The sequence below is a fragment of the Melozone crissalis genome, unplaced genomic scaffold, assembly GCF_028551555.1.
Source record: "Melozone crissalis strain CALT ecotype California unplaced genomic scaffold, PUWL_Pcris_2 ptg000014l_1, whole genome shotgun sequence".
Classification (NCBI taxonomy): Eukaryota; Metazoa; Chordata; class Aves; order Passeriformes; family Passerellidae; genus Melozone; species Melozone crissalis.
Window position 1 is genome coordinate 2,361,937 of NW_026535792.1, and position 26,993 is coordinate 2,388,929.

General features: G+C 47.4%; 1 protein-coding gene across 1 annotated transcript; it reads left to right on the forward strand.

The window, feature by feature from the left end:
* The first annotated feature begins 1,200 nt into the window (after window positions 1-1,200).
* Window positions 1,201-23,962, forward strand: DPP8 (dipeptidyl peptidase 8). Its single transcript, XM_054272641.1, has 20 exons — window positions 1,201-1,240; window positions 3,250-3,519; window positions 5,049-5,161; window positions 6,050-6,223; window positions 7,101-7,269; window positions 8,458-8,568; window positions 8,910-9,038; window positions 10,456-10,517; window positions 11,568-11,668; window positions 12,987-13,164; window positions 14,364-14,523; window positions 15,277-15,356; window positions 15,745-15,897; window positions 16,428-16,563; window positions 17,321-17,466; window positions 17,933-18,079; window positions 18,406-18,558; window positions 20,261-20,403; window positions 21,074-21,185; window positions 21,742-23,962. The coding sequence occupies exons 2-20, from the start codon at window positions 3,261-3,263 to the stop codon at window positions 21,862-21,864; spliced, it is 2,649 nt and encodes an 882-aa protein (XP_054128616.1). The 5' UTR covers window positions 1,201-1,240; window positions 3,250-3,260; the 3' UTR covers window positions 21,865-23,962.
* Window positions 23,963-26,993: the final 3,031 nt, after the last annotated feature.

The window sequence follows — 26,993 nt, forward strand, 5'->3', positions numbered from 1 at the left end:
TCCAAAGAAGCTGTGGCTGCCTCATCCCTGGAAGTGTTAAAGGCCAGGTTGGATGAGGCTTGGAGCAACTTGATTTTGGTGGCCCTGCCTATGGCTGGAACTGGCTGAGCTTTACGGTCCCTTCCGACCCACGTAATTCCATGATTCTATCATAATAAGGCTAAAAAAAGACAGCATTTACTTGTTATTCTCAAAAAGCCCACCACTCCCTCCTCAGCAGCTCACACAAGGGCCCCTCACCCACAGCCATCCTCATTCCAAGAGCAAATCCATTCTCCTTCAGCCCCATCCTGCCATGGCCTCTCCCCGCCTCAGGATTTTCCCTGTGAATCTCTGGTGTGGAGACAGCAGGTCCCTGCCCCAGCCTGGCCCTGCACGGAGGATTCCACCCTCTGCCAGCCCCTGGTGCTGTGAAGGTACCACAGAAGGTGGGGTGAGCTGTAGCAATGGTCCCAGGGGCTTTATTGGGGTGAGCTGTAGCAGTGGTCCCAGAGGCTTTATTGGGGTGAGCTGTAGCAATGGTCCCAGAGGCTTTATTTGGGAACACAAACCCCACAGACCCTTTGGGGCAACGTGTGGGGAAAACCAGCCCTCAGCTCCCAGTGTTACCCCAAGCTTTCACCTGCACGTGAATTTCGGAGGGAGCATCTGCAGAAAGTTATTTTTTTCTGGTTTATGGGTATTCAAAAAACATTTTCCTTTGAAAAAAAAAAAGGGACTGTCCTTTGCAAAGGGAAATTTAGGGGTAAAACCATTGAGTGGGGGCTCACAGCTCTGGATCCTGGGGTTGTTTTGGAGGGCTCACATTGCTGGAGCCTGAGTGTGTTTTGGGGGTTCACTGCACTGGAGCCTGGATGTGCCCGGTGTTTAACACTCCTTATTACAGCTGGGAATTTCTTTTCCCTGTGGGAAGCATATCAGTGTGGAAGTGGCAGCATTTTTTGGGCAGGACAAAACCGCGATTTTTGAAGCTGCAGGATGTCCCAGTGTACTGGGGGGTTGCATGACCTGCCTGTCGTGCATGGTGTAGTGCGTGTGTCCCAGTCCCTGTGCCAAGGTCCCCTTGTCCCATGTCCCGGTCCCCGCTCCCCGGTGGATGTCGCATCCCCGCCCTTGTTCCTCCCGGCCGGCAGGCGGCGCCGTGCCCGGTGCGGCGCGGTGCCCGTGGCCGCTCCTGGAAGCGGAAGCGGCAGCAGCGGCCCGGCGGGGCGGCTCGGCAGCAGCGCCGCCGCGGAGCTCCGTGAGTACCGGGGGAACCTCGGGGGCCGGGTAGGGGGCTCCGCTCCGGGGAGGACCTCTCGGGGCCTTGGGACTCCTGAGGCGGGCGAGAGGAGGCGGCTTGTCCCGGGGTGGCCCCCCTTCCGCCCCCGGCCAGGCCTGGCCGCCGCCCCGGCCGTGCAGGGATCCCCGGGTTCTGCCCGCCTCCATGCCGGGATCTGTCCTCCGCCTTGGGGGCGCCCCGGGATCTGCTCCTGGCCGTGGAGGCTCCCCCAGGATTGCCCCTGGCCGTGCAGGTTCCCCCGGGATGTGCTCCTGGCCGGGTAGGGCCCACCGGGATCTGCCCCTGGCCGTGGAGGGACGCCCCGAGGTCCTCTCCGGGCTGTGCAGGGTCCCCCCGGATCTGTCCCCTGCCGTGGAGGGACCCCCGCGGTCTGCCCGCCGCCCCCCGGGACCTGCCCCGGCCATGGAGGAACCCCCGGGAGCGTCCCCCGGGCTGACATTCCCGTGCCGGGTGGCCGTTCCCACTGCCATTGGCTCGTTAACGTCTACTGCTCTGCGGTTTCTATCCCTTTTCCTGCGAGATGTAGGTCGGGTTAAGAAATAGCAGCATCTGGGGGTAGGTGGGGAAAGGAGGTTTTTTCTTTGTTGGAATTCTTCAGACGAAACGAGATTTGCAATTCAGGTTTGAAGGTTCATTGTCAGCTCCTGACGCTGTCTCGAGCACAGCACTGCTCAGTGCATGCCTTGGATCCTTCTTCCATTTGGACGGGGCTCTTTTGTTCTGGATTTTTGTGCTGTAAATAGTGTGAGCAGAAGAAAAACCAGTGTTTGTTTTGTTTGTGTTGCCAAAGGTGAAGCTAAGCTATTTGTGTTAAGATGGGTTTGTGTCAAGGTGCAGATCACATCTTTTTCACTCCTTTGGGGAGATGTCTCAGCTGCTCTGGAGGACCGTGGAGGAGCCAGTCCAGCAGAGAGCTCTGCCAGCTGCCCAAGCCTGTGCCTTGAGCTCCAGCAGTCCTCAGTGCCTGTTTGCTCGAGGGAAATGCTTTATTTAGGCTGTTGTTAGTGTTTTCTCAGGCCAGCATGCTCTGCCCCAGCAGCGTACACAACACTTGTGCACTTTCCAAGCTATATATAGACACCCCCTCCCTGCCTTTGAGGATTGACAGCCCTGCACCTTGGGCTCTCCAGGAATGAACTATGTGACAGGAGTTCATAGCTCGGATCCTTTTGGAGCTGCCCTCAGCTCTGGGATTTACAGTGGGAGGACTTGGTTTCCTCTTGCCAGACGTCTGGGCTGACAATTTCAGCTCAGATACACTTTGTAAAGCCCTGCAGGAAGAGATATGTGCTGAATTAACAGCCTCTTGGGCAGATAAGGCTTGTGTTGCAGATAAATCTGTTTGGGAAATGCTTTTTTCTCTGTGTCCTCTTCTGGTATTTGTAATTGGGACAATGTAATAGTGGTGATCACTGCTAGACCCTTCTGAAATTAGTCTGAAAGGAGATACAAACAAACCCAAGAAGTTATGGGAGAATAATGGGAATAAGGACGAGCTGCCTAAGCCTGTTGTGTGGCCTGATGGTTCCAGATCAGCCACCAGTGTTGTTTCTTCTGAGCAGTTGTGTGTCCCAGCTCTTGCTGCTCTCCTAATGATCCCCTCCTCTGGTATCAGCGCAGTGAGGTGATCTGTGGAGGTCTTGGAGGGAAAGAAGCAGGTGGGAGCTTAAAGGGTAAGAATTTATCCACTTTGTGACCTAACATGAGTGGTTGGTATGTGTGGGCACGGGAAACACAACAATAAATCTGTGGCTCCGTGAAGTCTTTAGTCCCTTCTGAAAGGCTGGGTGGTGCCAGCCTGTTTTCCAGAGCAGAACAATATTTCCTAGTTCTCTTCCTTGTGCTGCGGGCTTTATTCCCCATGTGAAAGGATGGTTTTCTTAAAGCATTTCTGCCATGGGGAGCATTTTGGGAGTGTGCAGCGAGGGTTTGCTGGAGCTGAAGCTCTGCTGCTCTGTTTTTTCCAGAAACATGCAACATGGCAGCAGCCATGGAAACTGAACAGCCGGGCCTGGAAATCTTTGAGACTGCAGGTCGTGAGGAGCAGGTCCCGAGGGAGGAGCAGCCAAAACTGGAACCTTTCTATGTAGAGAGGCATTCCTGGAGCCAGCTTCGGAAACTGCTCACAGACACACGGAAGTATCATGGATACATGATGGCAAAAGCCCCTCATGACTTCACCTTTGTGAAGAAAAATGACCCCGAAGGGCCGCATTCCGATAGGATCTACTATCTGGGTGAGCTGGCTGTGACAGTGTTGCTGCAGGGCTCTCTGGGATTGACTGTTCCTGACAGCTGGCTGTTCCTGGCAGCTAAATCTAAAGGGATTCCAGGCCACACTTGCTGGTCAAAAGTCATGATTGTGATTGTAATAGCTCATTAAAACTTGTGAGTTCATCTCCTGTGGGAGTGGCATGATTGGAGGTGACCCATTAGGCCTGGAAAAGAGCTGGGAAATGTCCTTTGGGGTATGTTCCCAGGCTGGAAGTCTGTTCAGTCCCTTTTCTGTCACTCTTAAGTCATACTCTCTCCAAAAGCTGTGCAGAAGCTTTATCTCCTTTCAGAGATAAGGAAGCCTTTGCAGAAAGGTTTATTTCTTTTCTCTTATTACAGCTGTTGGGTGGAGCCTTGTTCTCCTTCAAAGTTTCCTTCCAAAGCAGAGATTTTTAAGTATAATTTTGAAGTCCTTTGTGCCTCAGCTACCGATGGAGCAGGTTTTCCAGGAATCCAGTGGGGAATAAATATCAGCATAGGTCAGGGGCAGCTTAAAGAGTAAATACTTTTCTCAACATTTTTGGTCTTAATAATAAAAAACTTCATGTAGTTTGTTCTTGGATTAAGTGCCTCACTTGTGCATTGTTTCACTAATTAATGTTCACTTGATAGAAGTGATTTGGCACCATAAGTGATACTGTGAGCAACCCTCTGAGTGGTGTTTTGGAGCAGGCCTTGTGGTGGGGGAATGCTTTTGTCAGGACCTGCAGTAGCTGAACATAAATCCATGAAAACCTGGATTAGAGAGAGAAGCAATGGCTGAAGCAGAGGACTAAGAGTCAAAGCCATTTTCTAGCCCCAGTGCTTGCCACTTAGGCTACTTAATTAAGCTCAGGTTTGTGATTCACAGAGTCTTTGCATGTGCTGTGCAGTGACATAGTCAAAAAATTGCTTCTCTTTTTTTTTTTTTTTCACAAGATGGGGGTCATAATCCTTGGATAATGCTGAGTTCAAGCACATCATGGGTGGGTTGAAGTTGATTCCCCTAGGATGAGCTCTGCTTTCCCAAGTGCCACTTCCTGAGCTATAGATCTGGCTTGGCCTTCCCTTGGAATACTCCTGGCTCTCTCTGGGCTGATCCCCATGTGCCTGGGCAGGAGCCTTCAGAAATCTGAATAGCACTGAGAGAGAGGAGCAGGACAGGGATGTTCAAACCTCCCTAAAGGTCACAGTCTGTGTATCCCAGACAGAGGGATTGGCACAAAAGCCCTCCTTGATTTATAAAGCTTATGGAGTAAAAGGGCAGTAAGAAGCAGAGAGTGCTTAGAGCAGCATGGGGTAAGCCTGGGTGTCATTGTTCTCTGCCTTCTCTGCTCTGTGACTTGCACTTCTGTGAAGCAGGGAATTCCCAGAGTGAGGCTGCAGTGCAGAGACCATCAGTACTTCTGCTGGTAGGAAGGGCCTGGGAAACTGTTCCTGGGCATCCTTTGAGAGTGTTTGGCTTATTAACAGAAAGCTAATATACTTTTTTTTCATCTCATTTTCACAATAGCAATGTCTGGGGAGAACAGGGAGAACACGCTCTTCTACTCTGAAATTCCCAAAACCATAAACAAAGCTGCTGTCTTGCTGCTTTCCTGGAAGCCTCTTCTGGATCTTTTTCCGGTGGGTCCTGATTTCTTTCTTGCTTCAAGCATGTGGGATTTGGGGTTTTCATAGTGAAAATTTGAAGTTTATTGTCTTAAAAATGTAAAGACTTTCCTTGTACATGTGAGGCGTGCAGCCATCCCAAAATGATGCACAGTTTTCTCCTCAGTGTTTAGAGTTCCATCCTCTCTGTGTGCTGGATGATTCCTTTGCTGGCAGAGATGACAGGTGCTAATTTGCATCAAGTTCTGTGCTGTGACATCCTGGGGATTGCTGAAGGAGCCTGGAGTCTCCAATCACTTCCCTGCTGTCTTGCAGGAGAAGTGATGATTCCCCCGAGGATCAGTCAGTGCTCCGTGACTCATGCTGGAACAGAGGATCCCTTTCCCACTCACTGGGATGTGGATTCCCTTTTCCCTGCTGCACATAGCAAGCCTGCACCATCCCATCCCATGCACCATGGCAGGCTGGAGGAGGTGGGACAAACCCCACATGGAATGAGGTGGATTTTTCCCCATGTTATTTCCCGGGGCTGTCAGCCAGACGTGAAACTCCAGCTGTGCTCTCCTCCCACCAGACCAGTCTCTGCATGTCTGTGAAAGTGAGCAGAGCCTCTTCTGCTCATTCTAGAAATAACAGACCCTCAGTCTGAGCTTTCTTATACCAAGCAGTATTGGGAATAATGCTGGCCTTGCTATGGTAGGAGTGGCTGTCAGTTTATATTTGTGTGGGATCTGATCGTGGCCTACAGCAACGAGTGCTGATGGCAGAGGCAAAGCAGGAGTGGGCTCCCAGCCGGCAGCAGGATTCTGGAGGAGGAGGATGTCTGCTCAGCCATCTGCTCGTGGAAGCAGGGTAAGGCTTGCAGAGCAGAGGTGTTTATTGGGCTTCTCTGCCTGTTTTCAGGCCATCCTGGACTATGGGATGTACTCCCGGGAAGAGGAGTTGCTGCGGGAGAGGAAGCGGATCGGCACCGTTGGGATTGCCTCCTATGATTACCACAGAGAGAGTGGCACCTTCCTGTTCCAGGCAGGGAGTGGGATTTATCATGTCAAAGATGGAGGCCCCCATGGATTCACCGTGAGTTTACTCATCTTCTGTCTCACTGCAGCACTTGGCTCTGGCAAGGACCTCCTTTGGCTTGGAGTGAGAGCAAAGAGCAGAGCAGCGGCAGTTATTGCACTGGCACAGGAAGTGACCTTGATAACCCTGGAAACAGGGTTATCTACAGGGGTGTGTGTCCATGATGGCAGATACTCAAATGCAGGGCTATAAGAAGTGGTAAAATTGTGGCAGCAGGGCATGACACCAGATTGTTTGATTTTTCATGACTAGCAGTGTCCATAAAAAGCAACAAAAGGCTCTGTGGTCTTTCATGGAGTCAGATGTCGCACCAGAGACAACTTTTGTCCCTGGGCTGCAGTTTCCAGGTCACTGTTCTGTGGTCAGTGCTGAATGTATTACACCATTTTTACACCATTTGACTGTATAACTTGCAGAACAAGCAGCCTTCACTCTGCTGAAGCTGGCCTTCAAAGCTGAAATTATTATTATTATTACTATTAAAGCCTGGTGTTTGTTTAACCCTGTTGTCAGGGGTGATTTACTGTATCTTGAGTTGCTTTAGGAGGACAAGGTTGCATGTTCTGCCGCCCTCTCTTAGGGTGCTGTTTTTAAGAGAGTGCCAGGCTTCTCTACACAAGCTCCCCTCTGTTTTGGGGCTGATCCTCAGCTCTGGGGAAAGAGGCCTGGTGGGACCATGGCAGAGGCACAATTTTCCCTATAAAATATCTGCACAATATTCTTCTGTGTGTAAAGTGGATAGATTTCTCTCTAAACATGTATTTGAAGTCAGTGTCCCCACTGCTGTGGTCTTCTGGAATCCAGGTTACTCAGTGGGTGTGTTCCTGTGTTATCATATCTTACTGTGTTTCTTTTTCTTTTTCATTCCAAATAGCAACAGCCTTTAAGACCCATTCTGGTAGAGACCAGTTGTCCAAATATCCGGATGGATCCCAAGCTTTGTCCAGCTGATCCAAATTGGATTGCATTTATCCATTGCAATGACATCTGGATATCTAATATCGAATCCAGGGAAGAAAGGAGGCTGACGTTTGTGCACAATGGTAATGCATCCTCAATTAAATTCCTCTACCTCCTCTGCACTTGTTCTTGCTAGACTGCATTGAGCAATGGCACTAAAGGTGCTTCTGAAATGGGGGCAATGGCCACTGTTTTCCACCTTGTTTATCACATTTATAGACTTCCTGTAGTGCAGATACTGTGGGATGATTCCTTTCCCTGCACTGTGCAATCTGGCAGAATGAGTTGTTTGTTGGATGCATATGGAAGGGCTCTTCTCCTGAAACACAGCACATTGCTTTTCACTGGAACAGCCTTTTTTGTGTGGAGGAGCTGTGGGTGGAATAGAGCTGGAGGAAAGTTTCTGTCAGTGAAATCAGGCTGCAGAGACTTTTAGAAACAATTTAGGCAGTTTCTGAATAGCACTGGGGCTTCTGCTTGCCCCTCATACTCAATAACTTAGGTTCTCACTTCTTACCCTCTTCAACTGTGTTTTAGGCATTTATCCTGGAAGAAAGAAAATGGGAAATTGTGGATAAAACACTTATAAAATCAATTTAATTTTGTATTTAAACTATATAATTTAAATTTTAGTAAATTGAAATTTCCAACACTTCATAATAATGCTTTAGACTATTTAAATGCTTAATATTAAAATATTATGTAAGTAGAGTAAAAATAAACTGTAGCAATGACTCCTTCTCAGATGATAATTATTTATGGAGTGCTGCTAAGTTACCTCCAGGGTAACAGGAAAAATATTGAAGCCCTATGGATATGTCATCCTGTTGAGATGTTATGTAAGTCTGTTACTTTTGGTTCGTACAGTGAATGAAATACTGATGCTTTCATTTTTCTGAATGTTTGTGTCTTCAGTTTCAGTCCTTCAGAAAGGTTTGAGGTTTTGATTTTCTTAAGTTGTAGTTCCAATTCACTGAACTCAGGTAGAGAGAACATTTTCTTTCCTTGCCTAATTGAGAGCCTGATTAGGTAGAAGTAAGAAGAGAGAATATCTTTCCTTTCCGAAAAGAAGCTGCCATGTCAGAGAGGATTAAATCCTCCCTAAATACATGAACAGAGAAGGCTGGAAGCAGAAAACAAATCTGCTGAGAAGTCAGATTTATTATCTTGTACTTGTTCCCTGGGGGTGAACTTGGGCTGTGTTTGGGATAATGCAGAACTGGTTTGGTTCTGCAGCACATCATGAACTAATTCTTTGTGTCTTTTTTTAGAGCTGGCCAATGTTGAGGAGGATCCAAAATCTGCTGGCGTGGCTACTTTTGTGCTGCAGGAGGAGTTTGACAGATACACTGGCTACTGGTGGTGCCCAAAGGCACAGCCCAGTAAGTGTGGGGATCCAGGGTGTCTGACAGGCCCTGTCCAGTGCAGAGCTCTCTCTTGCTCTTACTTACCTTTATGCAATTCAGAAATTGTCACCTTTGGAGCTGTCTGTATCAATGGGCAGGTCACAGGGGCTTTGTGAGCACTGGGGGGAGAGGCTCCCTTCTCACAACAGTGGTGGGAGTTGTAGGAGTCTCAGTGTTTTGCTTAATGAAACATGAGTCACAGGCTTTATTGGGTTTTTCTTCATCCTTCCAATCAGCTCAGGCTCCTGAGAGAGTATTGATGCCTGCAATAACTGATAATTCTCTTCTGTAATTCTGTAATGTTAATTCATTTACAGCACTGGATGGGGGTAAAGTTCTTCAAATTCTTTATGAAGAAAACGATGAGTCAGAGGTAGAAATTATCCATGTCACATCACCCATGCTGGAGACAAGGAGAACAGATTCCTTCCGGTACCCCAAAACCGGTGAGACCCTGAACTCACACCCCTGTTTTATTCCATGTGCCTGACAGCAGTGACTCTACAATCCCAGAGCAGAGAGGTGTTGAGTAGTCTTTGAATTGGTGTCTAGGTGGTGCAAATGTGTTTGGGGAAGCTGCTCTGGAGGCTGGGTGAGTCACTGGTAGCTGTGCTGATACTGAGGGCTCTGGGTGTCAGGAGTTGGCAGGAACCCTCTCTCATTGTCATTGTTTGAGCCACTCTGGGATCCTGGACGACCTGAGTTGTTGAGTTGATTGTCATTACAGCCCTGTGTTTCTGGGGGAACAGCTCCAGAATTACAGCCCTTTGGGGTTTTGGAGGGTTTCTGTTTAGTTGCTGGCAATGCCCTGGCAGTTCCAGTTCTGGAGGACTCTGATCTCCAGGACTGCTCTTGGACTTTGAACAGCAAACCTATCCTGGTGCAGCCTGCCAGGAAAACCACCTGAGGTCACATTTGCACACAGGTGGATGGTCCAGAGGCTTCAGCAGTGAAGGGCTGAGGGCAGGCTTGAAGTGGAGTGCCAGTGGAAGCAGGGAAGTGGGATTTAAGCAGACCTGCTGAGGGCTGATTCACTGTCAGATGTGGGGCATGTTTGAACAGTTCAACCCTTTTGAGATGTCCCGCTGTCACAGCAGGACACATTGCTCAGGTAACAGTGGTTTGCTCTCTTTCCTCGCTCCTGAAATCTTCGTATTTTGGAGAAATATCTTCTGTTTGGCTGACCTTCTCAAGCTGCAGAATTCAGTCATATCTTGTCAATTCCCCAATTCGTTGGAAAAGCTTTTCCTGATTTACTGCTTGTATCAAGGATAGAGGAAGGCTCAGTGTGAGGCTGGGAAGCAAGAGGTGACACCTTGTGGTTTTTGGTGTTTGTGAATGCTCAAATTTCTGAGAGTATTTTGCCATGGCTCTATATAATGCAAAGAAAACGAGGTAACAAAAGCCCAAATGCCTTAAACAATATGTAGCTTTATTGTCATAATGGCACTAGTGATGGCAGTAGGTTTTTAGGTGTTTAGTTTTCACAGATGCTCTTTAGGCTGGATCACTTTCTATGTACCACCTTGGAATAGCAGCCAAACAGTGAACCAAAGCTTGCTCTGCTATCCCAGTCACTCCTGAGCATTTACATCCACCCTGGAAATGCATCCACCGACTGTGGGAGAGAAGACTCACTGGGACAGTAGTGTGGCTCTTGATCTGTTTGCAGGTTACATCCTCTGGATCTCCCCACATTTGCAGTTTCTTTTTTCCCTGTCTGGTTCTGTGCTGTCTCTCAGACATGCAGGCTATTTGATCAGAGAGCATTCTGCTGTTTGCCTTTTCCAGTCCTGTATGAATAACACCACAATAATACACAGCAAACAATTGATGCCTGACTGTTAACATCTGTTTTTATAGGTACAGCAAATCCAAAGGTCACTTTCAAGATCTCTGAAGTGACAATCAATGCAGAAGGCAGAGTAAGTCTATGTTCTGTTTGTTTGCCAAATACATTTAATTGCTGTGATTTTATTCTTTTTTTGTAAAATTCATTTTCCAGTTCAGTACAGAGGAACTTTCCTGGTTGTGATGGCTTCCTGGCTTCTCTGGGGGCAGTGCCCTTGGCTCATTCCTGTGCAGATACTCAGTGTGCAGCAGTTTTTCTCAAGGCTGTGCTTTTCTTCGCTACCACTGGTGTGTGAGCTCAGCTGCAGAGCAGAGTGTTGTAGGTCTGGGTGGTTAGACCTTCTTATGTGACTGGTCTCTTGATTGGCTGCAGGTATTGGGAAAATTGGATTGCAAATACAGTATGTCACCTTACAAAAGCATGAACATATGGGAAGAGATTGAACTTTGCTTTTGCCCTGGGATGTTTTAAACAGATGCAGAAATTTCCACAGCACAGACCTGTCCAAGATCTTTGGACAGATGGGAAATTAATCTTATCAAACAGATACATTAGCAGCCATAAATTATTGGAATTCTCCCAACCCTTGAGCTACTTCAGCCATCAGCAGTCACCTGCTGGGATAGTGATGCTGGTGTCAGCCAGTACAGGCAGGGAAAGCCTTCAGGACCCTTTGGGTGCCACTGGGACTTGTTCCCAAGCCCAGCAGGGACAGACTGCAGCACTGCATTTCATGGATTAGAACCACATTGATAACTGGGTGTCATGCAGCATGTTCAGCATCTATCCATGCAAATCCTACAAAAGAGCTTGGTACAAATCACCTCCCCTTTACAGAGGGGATCTGAGAATTCAAATGAGTTGTGAGAGATGAATGATGGGTTTGTGAGCAGCATCCAGATTTCTCTGGTCCCAGCCCTGGCTGTCCTGGCAGCGTGCAGCTCTCCTGCTGTGCTGGGGTCTGGCTCCAGACGGGGTTCAGTCCCCTGTGGTGCAAAGGCTGAGCAATCTAAATTGCATGAGCTGCACAGAGAAAGTCTTCTGTGTCCAGGCTCTTGTCATGCATGAAAAACTGGTTGTGGGGGTTCATCTCAGTGTCACTGAATTGCTGCTTTGTCAACAGATTGCAGATGTTGTGGATAAAGAGCTAGTTCAGCCCTTCGAGATCCTCTTTGAAGGAGTAGAGTACATTGCTAGAGCTGGGTGGACGCCAGAAGGAAAATAGTGCGTATGTTAATCCTGTCTCTGCTCAGAGGGTTTGGGGTCATACAGTCAGAAGCAGATTGTAGTGGTCTCTGTCTTCTTCCAGCTTAAGCCTGCTTTCACTTTTACATTGCTACCAACTTGTTTGTGCAAAGGGGACCATTTTTCCAAAAGCCAAACCAGAGCCCTCCTTGTGTCTTTCTCTGCTCCCTGGCCCTACTGCTTTGGGTTTGGGCACTCGCAGCCTTTGATGTGTGTGTCCTCTCAGCATCCCTGTGAGAGAGAGTGCAGTGCTATTATCCCCATTTTACAGATGGGGAACTGAAGCCCAGAGAGGTTAAGTGCCTTGCCATGGTCACGCAGGAAGTCTGTGGCTGAGGAGAGAAATGAGCCCAGGTCCCCCAGGCCCTAGGCTAGCGCCCTAACCACTGGACCATCCTTGCTGACCAGACTTACTGATCAGAAAACCTGCTGTAAGTGCTACTTACATTTGCATGTCATTTTAACCCTGTAGATGATGTAGTACAGTGTTTCTAACTCACCAGAAGCTTCTCCAAAAGGATATTTCACTGAAAGGGTTGTCCAGCCCTGGCACAGGCTGCCCAGGGCAGTGGTGGAATCACCATCCCTGGAGGGACTTTAAAGCTGTGTAGATGTGGCACTTGGGGACATGGTTAGTGGTGGGCTTGGCAGTGCTGGAGGAATGGTTGGACTCGATGATCTTAAGGGTCTTTTCCAACCCAGATGTTTCCATGGTTTTAGAGAAGTGCACTCCTCCAGGTTTTGAATCTAAGGATGGCTTTCACCTTTTTAATTTCTTTCCCATCCAAATCTGAAAGAAATCCAGGGACACATTTGCTATATTATCCTGCTTTTTGCAGAATTATTGTTGGAGCTACATATAAAGCCATCAGAATATGGCAGGGGCTGCTGCTGGTCCCTTTAGGTGCCAGTGTTATTCTCTGCCAGGTGTAGATCCAACAATAGTATTTTCACAAGGACCTTGAAATTTCAATTGAAATTTTTTCTGCTTCATTATTCCCTCTGATTTTTCTTTTCTCTTTCTCCCTTGAAGCACAATTCAAATCGGGGAGAATAGCATGAGTTAAACTTTTGAACTTGCAGTGCTTATGCAATATTAAAATGAAGTGAAATAGGTTCTTGTATTATGGAAGAGATTTGTTTATGTGGGTGAAATTTTGCACGTGACTTAATCTGCGATTGAATATTCTTGACTCCCTCAAAACACCTAGTGCTACTGAGTGTCTGCTGGGATTTTCAGACCTGTGCCATACTCATGGTTGCATGTTATTTTCTCTAATATCTGTGTCCTCAACAGCATCTGGTCCATCTTGCTGGATCGCTCCCAAACTCGGCTTCAGATAGTCCTGATCCCTCCTGCATTATTCATCCCCACAGAAGATGATGCAATGGAAAGACAGAAACTTATTGATGCTGTACCAGATTCTGTTACACCTTTCATTATTTATGAAGAAACGACAGACATCTGGATAAATGTAAGAATTTGAATTTCAGCCTTCTCTGACAGTTTGTAGCATTTGAGCACTGTTGATGTTACTGTGCTGCCAAGGGGATTGATCCCATCTTGCAAGTTCTGTGCATATTCAGTGCTTCCTGCTGTAAAAAACAGGACGCAGAGAACAGATTTGGGAGGTGAAAACAGACCTGCTGTGCTTGAGTTGATGCAGTACTCAGAGCCTGGAGCAGAGCCCAGGGCTCTGGGTGTTCCCAGGTAGCCCCTTCCCCAGTGTCACTGGCACTCTGCAGCTTCTTGGTGCCAGTTGTTAGCACCAGCAGTGCCACCAGATGAAATATTCTCCAGGCAACAAACATGGATCAAGATGGCACTGGGTGAACAGTCCTGAGAGTCAGCTAACAGGCACTGAACCCCTCCTGAACTACATCTGGTCTGGTGAAACAGATGAAGGGTGTGATGTTCTGGGAGGTGAACTGCAGGGCCTGTGCTGAGAGCAGTCATGGGTGTGCCTGGTCACTGCTGTAAACTGTGCCTCTCCTCACACTGCTGCACAGAAAGATGCTGTCTCTGCAGTGACATCCCGTTGGAGGCGTGCCTGGGAGCATCAATCACTGGCACATGGTTGCATCTTTCAGAGAGCATTTGCACAAAGCCTTCCAGTGAATGGTCACTATACTGCTCTCTTAGACACCACATTCTCTCCTTAGTGTTTGGTTTCAGGATGGTGCAGTGAGTTTCCTTTTCTCCATTATTTTTACAGTCTGAAGTGGTTCTTGACTGGCAGCTCATACTGTGAAGAAAAATGCTCCCAAGTCCTCCAGAGATTGTCCCTTGCAGCAAGAGCTGGCATGTTGATGAGTGGGAAGATGATGTCAGCTCATCATTCTTGGAATAATACTTCACTTGCAGGCAGCACAGGACAGAGGTCTGCAGAGCTGGACCCACCTCTGTGTCTAAGCTAGAAGCCAGGTGCAGAAAAACTGAATTAGTTTGGTGGCCAGGATATAGAGTTAGACTGGCAGAAAGCTGGAGCTGCAGGGATGTGGCACTGGCTGCAGATTCCCCCTGGCCCCACGTGTGACTGGTTCTCCCAGTAAGGAACAGTACTGCATCCATTTAGCCTGGACTGTGTGGTCTGTGTTGAGCAGCAGGACGAACATATTTTGTGTGACTGCAGAGTCCTGCTGCTAACAATAACCCACTGCTCTGTCTCCTCAGATCCACGATATCTTCCATGTGTTCCCTCAAAGCCACGAAGATGAGATAGAGTTCATCTTTGCCTCCGAGTGCAAGACGGGCTTCCGGCACCTGTACAAGGTGACATCGGTTCTGAAGGAGAGCAAGTACAAACGGTCCTGTGGGAGCCTCCCTGCTCCGAGTAAGGGCAATTTTGTTCTGGGGCTTTAACTGGGCATTTGTTGCTGACCTGTGAGGAAATAAATGTCCTTCCAGCTGGCAGGAATTAGGGTCTTATTGGAAACTTCTGCTATTGTCCAGGAAAGCAGTTCAGCGCACAGTCATTCCTCTGGAAATTGTACAGGGGTTATTCTGTTTTCAGCATGCCTTAGTTTTAACCCTGATCCTTCCTTATGGACTAGAAGGAAAAGTTTCCAAAAACCAGATGGGAAACAAGCTCCCTGTGATACTGTGAGATATAGTTGGCTTTTCCTCTTCGCTGCTGGAACTTGGTCTTGCTCAGATGCAGGAAATTGCTGTGTGCAAAGCTCCCAGAGTGGTTTTTTCCACAGCATGTGTTCCTAAATTCACAGTTTCATGCTGTGATACTTAATTTACTTAGTATGTGTTGAAGGCACCTACTGACCTCTGTATGCACAAAAAGTACACTTAATTTTACTAGAGGTCCTAGTTTCATGCAACTGTTGTGGGTCTTTTTCCCATATAGCATTATATCTTGGGCTGATTCGATTTCTCTAAATGCATCTGACTTCTTTTCCTTGCTAAATCTCCCTCATTCTAAGGGAAATAAAATCATCTTATAAAAGCAGGATTCTTGCAAAATTCTCCCTTTAACAACTCATATTTCCTTTGCCTGCTTATTATTCAGTATATTTCTATGCAAGTAACAAAATATTTTTAGTAATAAAAATCTCTGTACATTGGCCGTTTGCAGGTGACTTCAAGTGCCTCATCAAAGAGGAGATAGCCATTACCAGTGGGGAATGGGAAGTGCTTGGCAGACATGGATCCAATGTAAGTCTTGCTCTTGCTTCATGGATATCCTGCCACACACACTGCAGGGAGATGGTTCCTTGGAGGGATCAGCATAAATCTATTAATCCAGTGTGGTTTTAGCCAGAATACGCAGTATTTCTGTTCTGTGTAACTTGTGAACTTGCACAAGGAGAGAGGGAATGGTCCCCAAACCACTGCTCTTCTAGCTCTGAGCTGGATGAATTCTTTGAGCATTTGAATCAAACTGACAGAGTTGTAGACAGTGAGAACAGTATTTTGGTTTATCCCTTGCAGATTACTGGGCTCTAACTCAGCATTATGGAAGTGGGGCAGGAGGGGCTGGGGGAGACTTTGGAGTGGTAGAACTGGATATTGAGGGATGTGCTGTTTGTTTTGTTCCTGGCAGATCTATGTGGATGAAGCCAAAAAGCTGGTGTACTTTCAAGGCACAAAAGATTCACCTCTGGAGCATCACCTGTACGTTGTTAACTACGAGAACCCCGGGGAGGTGAAGCGCCTGACGGAGCGCGGGTACTCGCACGCCTGCTGTGTCAGCCAGGTACCTGTGCCTGCCTGGGCTCAGCAGACAGGGCAGTGGTGATACATAATAAAAGCAGATTTTAGGATTGTGCCCTCCTGTACGTTGTACAGTCAGTGTGTAAAACCACCCTGGAAACCAGAGTTCACCTCCTGGTTCCGTTGCTCTCCAGCTCACTTCAGGCAAAAGGAGCTGGGATGAATTGTTTGAAACTCTTTGAGCCTGACTCCCTGCCTGCAGTGGACTAGAGAGCAATCACCAGAGGAGATGAGCCTGAGCAGCATTGGCTGGAGTTCAGGAATCCAGCTGGGTGGAGTTCCAGGGATCCATCCATGGCCCAGAAGAAGGTGTGTGACAAGCTGCTCATGCCACTCTTTGATTTTCAGGTGTATCTTTGGGTTTGGACTGTAGTGTCTCAGAGGCAAAAGTGCTCAGATTTCTGGTTTAATTTGGCCCTTAAGCATCTTCTGAAAGATCTAAATGCAAAATAAATGATCACTTGCTTGTGGCTGTGCACTGAGGAGTCCAAGGCGTGTTCTTTTTCTCTCCAGGACTGTGACATGTTCATCAGCAAGTACAGTAATCAGAAGAACCCCCACTGTGTGTCACTGTACCGGCTGACAGGATCAGAAGATGATGCAGCTCATAGGACTAAGGAATTCTGGGCTACCATTTTAGATTCAGCAGGTAATGGCATGAGTGAGGAACAGGAAAAGGACAAGCAGGATCACAGGATGAAAGATATCCCAGTGTATGCTTGCTTGAGATTTGCTGTTGTGGCTGACCAGCCTTGTCTCTGAAACTCAGGCTTTTATGAGGAGTTCTGTGAAGTACAGGAGGGACATTTTCAGCTCAGCAACAAATGGATATAAACAGACCATGAAGGAATTTAGAGTGGAAATTACCAATTTTCTCCTGCCAGTTTTAGTTCAGGGAGGGATTTAAGTGCACTCACTTGCTCTGTGTGATGTGCCTGCTAAAGAGTGTGTTCCTGGGGAGGGAGGTGCACTTCTTAAATAGTGTGTGCTGCTGCCTACTCGTGTCTTCATGAGACAGCTCTTGGGCTGTAATCTTCCACTGGGTCTCTGTTGCCTTTCATTTCTCCTTACCTGAGGCATACTCCATGTCCTGTGCTTTCCATGTGTTAATGTAGGGAGTCCTAAGTGGGATTAGGAAGGGATGGGACATCTGTAATGGCTGTGTCAGGGGAGGAGAGTTACTGTCATTCACAGGAGAGCAGGGAGGGGAATGTGATAGGGCTCAGAGAGCTCACCTGGGGCTGGGGCATTGCCAGTCTCTGCCTGGATCTAGCTACGCCCACTGAAAAGTGTGGGAGAGCTCCCCTGGGATTGCAGTGAGACTGGTGAGAGGACAGTGGTGCAGCAGAGCTGTGTTACTCATCCATTCCTGTTACAACCAGGCTCTCTGTTCCCTCCCATGGCAGGTCCTCTCCCCGATTACATTCCCCCTGAAGTGTTCTCCTTTGAGAGCTCCACGGGGTTCACACTGTATGGAATGATGTACAAACCCCACAACCTGCAGCCTGGGAAGAAGTACCCCACAGTGCTCTTCATCTATGGAGGCCCTCAGGTGAGTTGGTGAGCAGTGGGATGGGCTGGCAGAGATCACTCCACTGCTCTCCTGCAGGAACACTTCCTGCTCTGCGCTGAGGGCAGCAGGTGACATTTTGCCTGTTTGGTGAGTGGGTGCTTGGCCAAAGGTGCTGTAAGGATTCGTTGTTCCCAGGTCATGCATCCAGCACTGCCACTTGTCTGAGGACAGGTATGGAGTAGCAGAGCTGGAACTGGGAGAAAAGGGATTAGGTAGTCCTTGTTCCCAGTTCTGTCTCACCGGACCTCAGCTGAGCTCTTCATACCTGTGACACAGAATGGCTTGTTTTACTGGGAGAGGACTTTATTGCATAGCAGAGAGAGGGAATCCTGCAGTAGGGATCTTGAAAAATTGTTAAAAGCACTTAAAGGAAGGTAAATATAAATAAAATCTGAAATTGGATTAAGAGGTGACCTCTGGCTTCTGTGCTGCTCTTGTATTCCAGGTACAGCTGGTGAACAACCGGTTTAAAGGAATCAAGTACTTCCGACTGAACACCTTGGCCTCTCTAGGCTATGTTGTCGTTGTCATTGACAACAGGGGCTCCTGCCACCGAGGGCTGAAGTTTGAAGGAGCCTTTAAGTACAAAATGGTAAGTGGGCTCTGAGTCTGGCTCTGTTCTCAGCCAGAAATGGGTTTGAGTGCCAGTGTTACCGGTGCTGAAGGAGCCCAGCACTGCCTGTGTGACACTCCTGGGGTCTGGGGACAGGAAGTGTGTATAGGTGAGAGTTGAGGGAGGAAAGATGCTTAATGTGGGAAAGATAAAATGTCATGGTTGCAGCTCACATGAAGCAGGGCAGTTGCATTCTGAGCATGGATCACTCCTGAGTACCAAAGCTCTGAATGTGGTTACCTTGGGCAATCCTGAGAATGTAACTTTTGCCTGTAACTAGCAGAACTTTGTCTCTGCCCTGCCAGGGACAGATAGAAATCGATGACCAGGTGGAAGGGCTGCAGTATTTGGCATCACAGTACGACTTCATCGACTTGGAGCGTGTGGGCATCCACGGCTGGTCCTACGGAGGCTACCTCTCCCTAATGGCTTTAACACAGAGGTCAGATATCTTCAGGGTATGTTCATGCATTGAGTACTTACTCTGGGGGTGCAGACAGAATTTTTCTTTTAATAGTGTGACTTCCATGGGTGGTGACAGCACAAAAACCTTGGAGTTTGCTCTAGACAAGCTAGGACACAGTGCAATGGCTGTTTCATTCAACACTCTTCTGTTTGGGTGACTTCAGAGGGAAGTTGCTTTTCTAGCAACTGTTGGACTGCTGAGCTTGCAATGACTTAGCTGTGCTCCTGTACCTCTACCTATCTCAGCTTATCTGTGCTGAAGGTACCTTAGGTAGTGTCAACTGCTGCCCACTTCGTGCCAGCTGAGCTCCTTGTGTTGTGAACTAGGTAAGGGAAATGATCCTGGTGAAAAACAACACCTCCTTGTCATCCTCTGTTTGGCCCTGAGAGTGTAGTTCCTTTGCAGACTGATCTCTTCCCAGATCAAATTGCCCATGCTGCTGCATGGCAGTGTGTTCTGAAGCAGCCAGGAGGACAGCCTGGGGAGGGGAGAGGTACTGGAGAGAGGTTCTTGTGCCTGCCTGACTTTAGACAACTATAACAGCCAGACTGCCTTTTGGGTAGAGGTGTAGGAACAGCTGGTTATTGCCCTTGAGATAGGTTTTGTTCTTTGTGGCTACTCTTGCTTTCTTTAAGTCCAGCCTTAATATTTCTGGGACATTTAATAATTACTTGTCTCAATCCTTTAACAGTTGTTGTATTTTTACCTTTACACCTGCCTTGCAAAAGCGTTTTAGACTGGTTTTGTGGTGTTTTTTTTTTCTGGGTATTTTTTTCCATAAACCTCTCTGCAAGCTGGTGGTATCCATGCAGGGTAGTTTGGGGAATCCTAGGGAGCTGTTTCTGTTAGACATGCAAATGGACCCAAACCCACAAAACCCCACAGAATGCACTTCCCTCAGCATCCCTTGCAGGGGGTATGCTTAGAGTTGCTTCCAGTTTATCTGTAGGCTCATCCTGGTTCCCAGCACACATGGATGGTAGCTGAGCTGTGCTGTGTGTGAGCTGGGGCAGGAACAGCAGGATTGCTTTGCTCCTTCCACAGTTACAGTGGGATGGAGCCGTGGAAGGGAAGGACGTGGCCAGCTCAGGGGGCAGTGCTGCCATTCCCAGCTCAGGGGGCAGTGCTGCCATTCCCAGCTCAGGGGGCAGTGCTGCCATTCCCAGCTCAGGGGGCAGTGCTGCCATGCCCAGCTCAGGGGGCAGTGCTGACATTCCCAGCTCAGGGGGCAGTGCTGCCATGCCCAGCTCAGGGGGCAGTGCTGTCATACCCAGCTCAGGGGCAGTGCTGCCATGCCCAGGTCAGGGGGCAGTGCTGCCATGCCCAGCTCAGGGGGCAGTGCTGCCATGCCCAGCTCAGGGGGCAGTGCTGCCATTCCCAGCTCAGGGGGCAGTGCTGACATTCCCGGGTCAGGGGGCAGTGCTGCCATGCCCAGCTCAGGGGGCAGTGCTGCCATTCCCAGCTCAGGGGGCAGTGCTGACATTCCCGGGTCAGGGGGCAGTGCTGCCATTCCCAGCTCAGGGGGCAGTGCTGACATGCCCAGCTCAGGGGGCAGTGCTGTCATACCCAGCTCAGGGGCAGTGCTGCCATGCCCAGGTCAGGGGGCAGTGCTGCCATGCCCAGCTCAGGGGGCAGTGCTGCCATTCCCAGCTCAGGGGGCAGTGCTGACATTCCCCTCTCTGTGGCACTGGCAGGTGGCCATAGCTGGAGCCCCCGTCACGCTGTGGATTTTCTACGACACGGGCTACACGGAGCGCTACATGGGCCACCCGGAGCACAACGAGCAGGGCTACTACCTGGGATCCGTGGCCATGCAGGCTGAGAAGTTTCCTTCTGAGTGAGTTTGCTTCTGGCTCTTGTCTTCTTTTTTCTACTAGGAAAGTTCAAGCCCCGTAGACACATTTTTATCTCCCTGTTCTTGGTATTTCTCTAATCACAAATGCTCACATTAAATAATATTTAAAAAAATTAAGAAAACAAAACCCAACACTAATAAACTTAATACTCAAATGAACATTTGCATAATTACAGACCATTTGCTGTAAGCCTTTTTATACTATATTTTATGTCTAAAGAAATGACAAACATATCTTCAGTTTGATTAGCACTTTAGAGCTACATTAAGCTAAGCAAAAATTAGTTAATTGGGATGTTTTTCTATGTTCTGAGGCTGTCTCAGCAGAGCACGATGGGGCCATGGGCTTTCTTGCCAAAGAGTTGAAATCAGCAAGGTTTAAGGCCTCATATTGTCCAGGCTAGGAAGCATTGCTGAGAAATAAATAAGATATTCGGATTAAATGTCTGACTGTAATATGCATGTGCGGGAAGAACTTTCAGAGGAGGAAGAAGCAGGTTTGAGAAATGTGTCTATCCAGAGCAGTTTACAACTGTGAAATTACTGCTTTCAATGCAAATACTCTTTTCTGGGGAGTGTTTTTGTAGGGGTGTGTGTGGACTGTGAAATGAGTGGGATGCTGTCTAGAACTGTTTGTCTCTTGCTTTCCCAGACCAAACCGTTTGCTGCTGCTACACGGATTCTTAGATGAGAACGTTCACTTTGCACACACCAGTATTTTGCTCAGCTTTTTGGTGAGAGCTGGGAAACCCTATGACCTACAGGTAAGGCCAGAACCAGGGTGTAAAGGTAATAATGTGTGTGTCTTGGAGGAGTCCAGAATTGGAACTTGTACCATGGTTGTGCTGGACACCTTGGAATTCTAGGAATAAAATTGTAGCATTTGAGCCAAGCATTTTTTTTAACGTTAATATTTTATGAATTAACAAAAAGAAAAAATGGGCAAATAAGCAGTTAATGCTGTTCCTGAGGAGATCTGCACCTGGAAGGCAGAGCAGCAGTGTTCATGAAGGGTTCTGCATTTAATTAAACCCTGCTGCCTCAGTGCAGGTGGAGCCCAGGGATCCCACACCACACTGCAGAAGTGGGAATGTGCTCTGGACAGGAGCTGCCTCTGCTCAGCCAGGCTGATCCCCTCCAGCACAGCTGGATCCCAGTGGGTTCTCCTGAGTTCAGGCAGTGGAGGATGAGGTGTGTCAGTTCAGGTGCAGAGTTATTGCAGCGACATTCCATGGACATGTGCAATGTGGCTCTGGGACTGATTTAGACATTGGCACCTTCAACTGGCGTGTATATTCACGACTTTATTTTCCATTTCAGATCTACCCTCAGGAGAGACACAGCATCAGGGTGCCTGAGTCGGGCGAGCACTACGAGCTGCACCTGCTCTATTACCTGCAGGAGAACCTGGGCTCTCGCGTTGCTGCCATGAAGGCCCTGTGACTGACCTCAGAGCTCTGCTCCACAGCTGCTCTCCGCACAGGGAGGTGTAGCAAGCTAGACAGAGTAGAATGGAACGTTGCTTTCTGGTGCCTGCCACACGTACACACCCTCACAGACACTTTTTTAAAAGTCAGTTTGGTGCCATACGGGAAATTAAAGTATGCTGATCTAATAACTTTAGTTATTAAACTTTAAGTTTAAGCTGTAAATAAAATCCAATGTCTGTGGTATAATACAGTACCATGGGTGTTCTCTTGGGGGACGAGCTGAAACTGAGAATAACGTACTTCTACAGCACCAGATCTTCACTTTTTAGAAGAATTATGGCATAATTGATGTATTTTTACAGTGTGTTCCTTGGTATCTTATTACATTATACTGGATTTACTCACTACACAGCAAGAATTTACCTGAATGGTTACAACTTTTATTAATTTTAAATGCTATCATATAGCTTTTATGCTTTGTGAAAGGGATGTGTCTCACTCCTTAGAAGGTGGTCACAAGTTGGACACATCCCCTGTCTAGATGTTAATTGTTTTTTAAGAAGAAAGACTTTTAAGCTGCCTCTTAACATATTTAAAGTTTGGATTCAGATCAGTTGATGCCAGGTTCTTTGATTCCTTCTCCCATAGGATAAATCATTCTCTTTTCTTCCAGCAGCTTGAGAACCTATCCTGATTGTACTTGATTTCAGTGGAGAAGTGAATTGATACTTTACTGTGATATGGGCATAACAATCTTTTATTCTGAGGTGCAAACTAACTTAAGTTAAAAATCAGAAACTGTAAACTTTCAAACAAGCTCCAAAGTGCATCCTGTTGAGATGTTTCCCTGATGTTCACTCTGGAGCTGGGTTTGCAATACTCCTTCCTCACCCTCACATCAGCATGATATGTATGCATCCTGTTACAATGTAGAAATTCAATACTCTTATTCCAGGGTCTGCAGAGTATGTGTGGGGAGACCTTACATGTGAGGCAATGTGAGCTGTTCTGTTGACCTTCCTCATGTATGAGGGGCTATTTCCCAGGCTCATGCCCTGTCCAGTCCCCTGTTCCTGGGTCCTTTCTAGCACTACTGTGCATGATGATGATGATGCTGTCTTTGAGAACCCCTTTCTGTACAGCTTCAGGTAACTCTCAAGGAATTGCAGTCCCAGTTGTGTTTTTGCTACTGAGGTTTTAACTAAGCAGCAGGCTTGGCTGAAAAGCATAAGAGTGTGAAGGCACTTTTAACTGGCAACAGGTAATTTAGGCTAGAAATCCATAGAAAATTGTTTTCTTTAATCCAGAAAATTCTCCCTTTGGGACTTGCCTCTGAGACTCTGATAAGTTTTAATGGTTTTCTTAGAAACCTAAGAACTTCCTTTTCTTTCTGTTTTGGTCCTAGAGAGAAGCAGAGCATGATTTTCTTTTCATCTGCTGAAAATCTGGAATCAGTCTTTACACTCTTAGAACTCCACATGTTGTAACCTTGTACTTTCCTGGATTTTGTACTTGATCCCAGAACTCTGGGATTTAGCAGAGTCTGGCTGTGTCGGATCAAACTGCATGGTTTTCAGTGAAACCGAGGGGAGCTGGGGCAGTTGCAGGGCTGTAAAAGCAGTGTGTGAGAACAGGATCTGGTTTTTGGATACACAAAGGAGCCAAAGACAACAGGCTGCAGGGAGCTTCCTTTGCATTGGGGAGCCTTGGTTCGGGCTACTTGCTGGTTTTCAGATTTAAACCACCATTAGCAGGTCAATAACGGGTTGGTTTTGGGAAAGGAGGCAGAGAAGGAGCCCGGCTCCAGGAATGTCTTCTCTTGCTGTCTTCTCTTAGCGGTTCGTTGTGGCTGAAGCAAGGGCAGCGTCCCTGAGGAGTGTTACAGTCAGCACTGAGAGGAGCACAGGTGCAACACAACAGTGGGTAAAGACAAAAATAAGCTGTTCCTCTGGAATTGCATTGTGTTCCCAACGTGTTTATGCTGTATTATATATACATATATCTATATCTGTTCATATATACATATATGTATAAAATTACCCATGGATAGTATTCACCTTTTCCAAGGTTGTTTATATTTTGTTCAATATTAAATTAACTTGCTTTTTTGGGATGTTTTTGTTCTTTTTCTAGAGGTGATTACCCTTGAATGTAAATGTATATGATTTTTAAGATGAAATTGATCCTTTTGTTTAAAAAACAGAACAAAGATGGCCTTCATCAAACAGTGCTTTTTTGGGGGACTGAAGAACTAAACAGTGCGTGAGTAAACTGGGCTGGATTTGTATTTGAGGCAGGATATGATTATAAGTGCTGACATAGAATTTTTAATAATGCATCCTTCCACTGTTTAAATATATACATCAAAAAGCTATTAAAGTACAATATACTGTAACTGCTCTGTTTTGCAACATAAATTATGGATTCTTTCTTTCCTACCATTTTCTTTTCTTTTTACTGTAGTTAAGCACTTTAAGATCCCATGCTCTCTTATCCTGTGGAAGTGCTGGAAGGATTTATCACCAGAGTTTTGTAGTTCTTGCAAAAGAGATGCCTTAGATGAAGTCTGATTCCAGCTAAATTCCCAATGGAGAAAGGCCCTGTTGTATCGAGACTGCAGAGGTAGGAAGGTGTTAGTGCTGAGGGACTTTGCATCCTTATTTTTGGGGGGAGTGGTATTCCTGCACCTCATATGGGGAAATGTTGGCCTGGCCTAGGAGCAGGACAAGGCTGTACCTTACAGTCCTGGAGATGAGAATGTCACTGAGGTTTCCAATCTGTTTGATATTTGGGATTGTACTTCATCACTTCCTGCATGTTAACAGCCCTCGGCATGTTAAAAAATCTCTTGGTTAACGTGAGTTTTAAGCAGAACTGGTGAGATCCTGGGGAAGCAAATGCAAAGGAGGTGGAGCAAAAAGGTGTGAGGAGGAGCCTTTGCTGTGGCTCCCAAAGCAGAGGTTGCTACATCCCTGTGGAGGCCCCTCTGCCTTCCAGAGGCTCTGTGTCTGCCCTGCTCTGAGCAGAAGCAGGACTGAGCCTTCCTTGCATGGTGGATATTTAAGTGTTACAGGTGTCTTTGAGATGAATGTTTTCATATGTTTAAGAACATATATGAAATATGGGGATCTGAGTGCTGAGATACTGAAGCTGTAGCGTGTTGGTGCAGGCAGTTTCCTGTCTTTTGAGGTGCTTGGGTTTGGTTGTGTTTGTTCCTGGTGAAAGCACGTTCTTTCACCCCATTTTAGTGCAGCTTCCAGTGATGCCTTGTCAGTGTGGGATGTGCAAAGCTGTTGGGTTTCACCCCCACCTCCTTTTGTTCTCAATGATCTCTTTTTATTCAGAACACAGTAAAATTAGTATCTACCCAGAACTGCGTAATTTTTACAAATTCAATGGAAAAATGAGCTCAAAGCACCAAGCAAAGCTTTGAAGATAACTAACTTCATTGTATTAGAATGGAAAATGCATTCCCTACTTACTAGTGGCATTTGGAAATAGGCTATGGAAAAACTTTCTGAGTGGGATAGTGTAGTAATGCTTTAACCCTGGAGAACCTGTGCCTGAACCTGGGTAGGAAATTATGGAGAATTCTCACACTCCAAGTTCCAACCCATATTCCCTGCCAGGAGAGGTGGGTTGTGCTCCTGCTGTGTGTGTCTGGCTGTCCTGGTGCTGCTAGTGACACCCAACCCTGCCCAGGCAATAACAGAGTTTGAGTAAGGGAAACATTGGCCAGGTGAGGGCCCTGCCTTGGGCTGCCTGTTTCCTTGAGTGCCAGAACCCCACAGAGACTTTCCATGTGCCCCTGTGGAAGGGGCAGAGAGCTCTTCCTGCGGATTTTCCTTGGCTGTTCTGCACAGTAGAAGTTCAGGTGTTTAATTTGAGAACATGAAGTGCCTGCTGTTTGTGTTAACAGAATTGCATGTCTCACTCCAGTGGGTTTATTGGGCTCCCTCCCTCCCCTCCCGAGCTCCATGGCTTTTAATCATGTAAAGTGGAGACATTAGTTTTGCTGCGTTTTATTACAAAACCTTTGTTGCAATAAAGATGCTGCTAAATAAATTGAATTAAATGTTGGGTTTTTTTCCACCCTATTTTCAGCTGTCTCCCTCCTTGATTTAGGAGAGTTGTGTGTAATTAAATCTGTACCCTGGTTGCGCTGTGGAAAGCAGCAGTGATGTGTGTTTGATGCACGTCGGGTGTTCCACAGAAGCATCTGCCATGGTTCCTGTCCCTTGTGGTTCGGGAGATGGATACCGTTGGAAGGATCAGGCATTTCCTTGGCACAGCCGTGTTCTCTCTCCTGTGTTTCCATGTGAATGCTGGTCACAGCCCTCGGCAGCCACCAGCCGGAGCTGTTGCACCGGGGACTGCAGGCGCAGCCTCGCCAGGGTGGGACAAGTGCCACGGGGAGGAGGTGGCCCCGGTGCCCCGGCAGAGGAGCCTGTGTGACTGGAATGAGCAGTGCAGGAGAAGAGATGTCCCTTCATGCAGTCACCTTGTGCTCAGCCTCCTGTTTGTGTCTCTGAGCAGAATGGGCTTTGCAGGCACCCCAGTTCCATGTAGTGCTATCCCAGAAGGTCAGGGGGTGGCTCAAGGCAGATAAAATTCATGTTTTCATTTGTTCCTGGTTTTTCACCCACAGAGAAGCACCCCCTGTTCCGGAGAGGGGGAAGCACTGGCTTGTGCTCTGCCCCATTCCTATACAAGGTTCCCAGTTTGCAATCCTTAGTGTGCATCCGTGAAAGCTTCTGAAGTGTGAGGGGAAGGAGTGAAGATTTAGCAAAGTTCTTTCAGGCTAAAGGCATGGTATATTTTTAGTGTTTGGGGTCACAGTGCTGGTCTGGGACCGGACAACAGGAAAATCTTTCCTGTTGTAATTGTAATCTGAGCACAATTAACCCTCCTGTTATCTTGTGGGATTAATAACAAAACTGCAAATGGCAGCTGGGAATAAATGGTTGTGTTTTCCTCCCCAGCATCAAGTCTTTTCTCAGGATAATAATTTTCCAGACTGCTCCTGCCAAACAGACCTATGGAGAACCAGTGCTGGTTCCGTTGAGTTCCTCGGCACAGGCACACAACACCACTGGACTGGCCCTAGGTGGCTGCACATTTCCAAAATCAGGATTTCCTCTT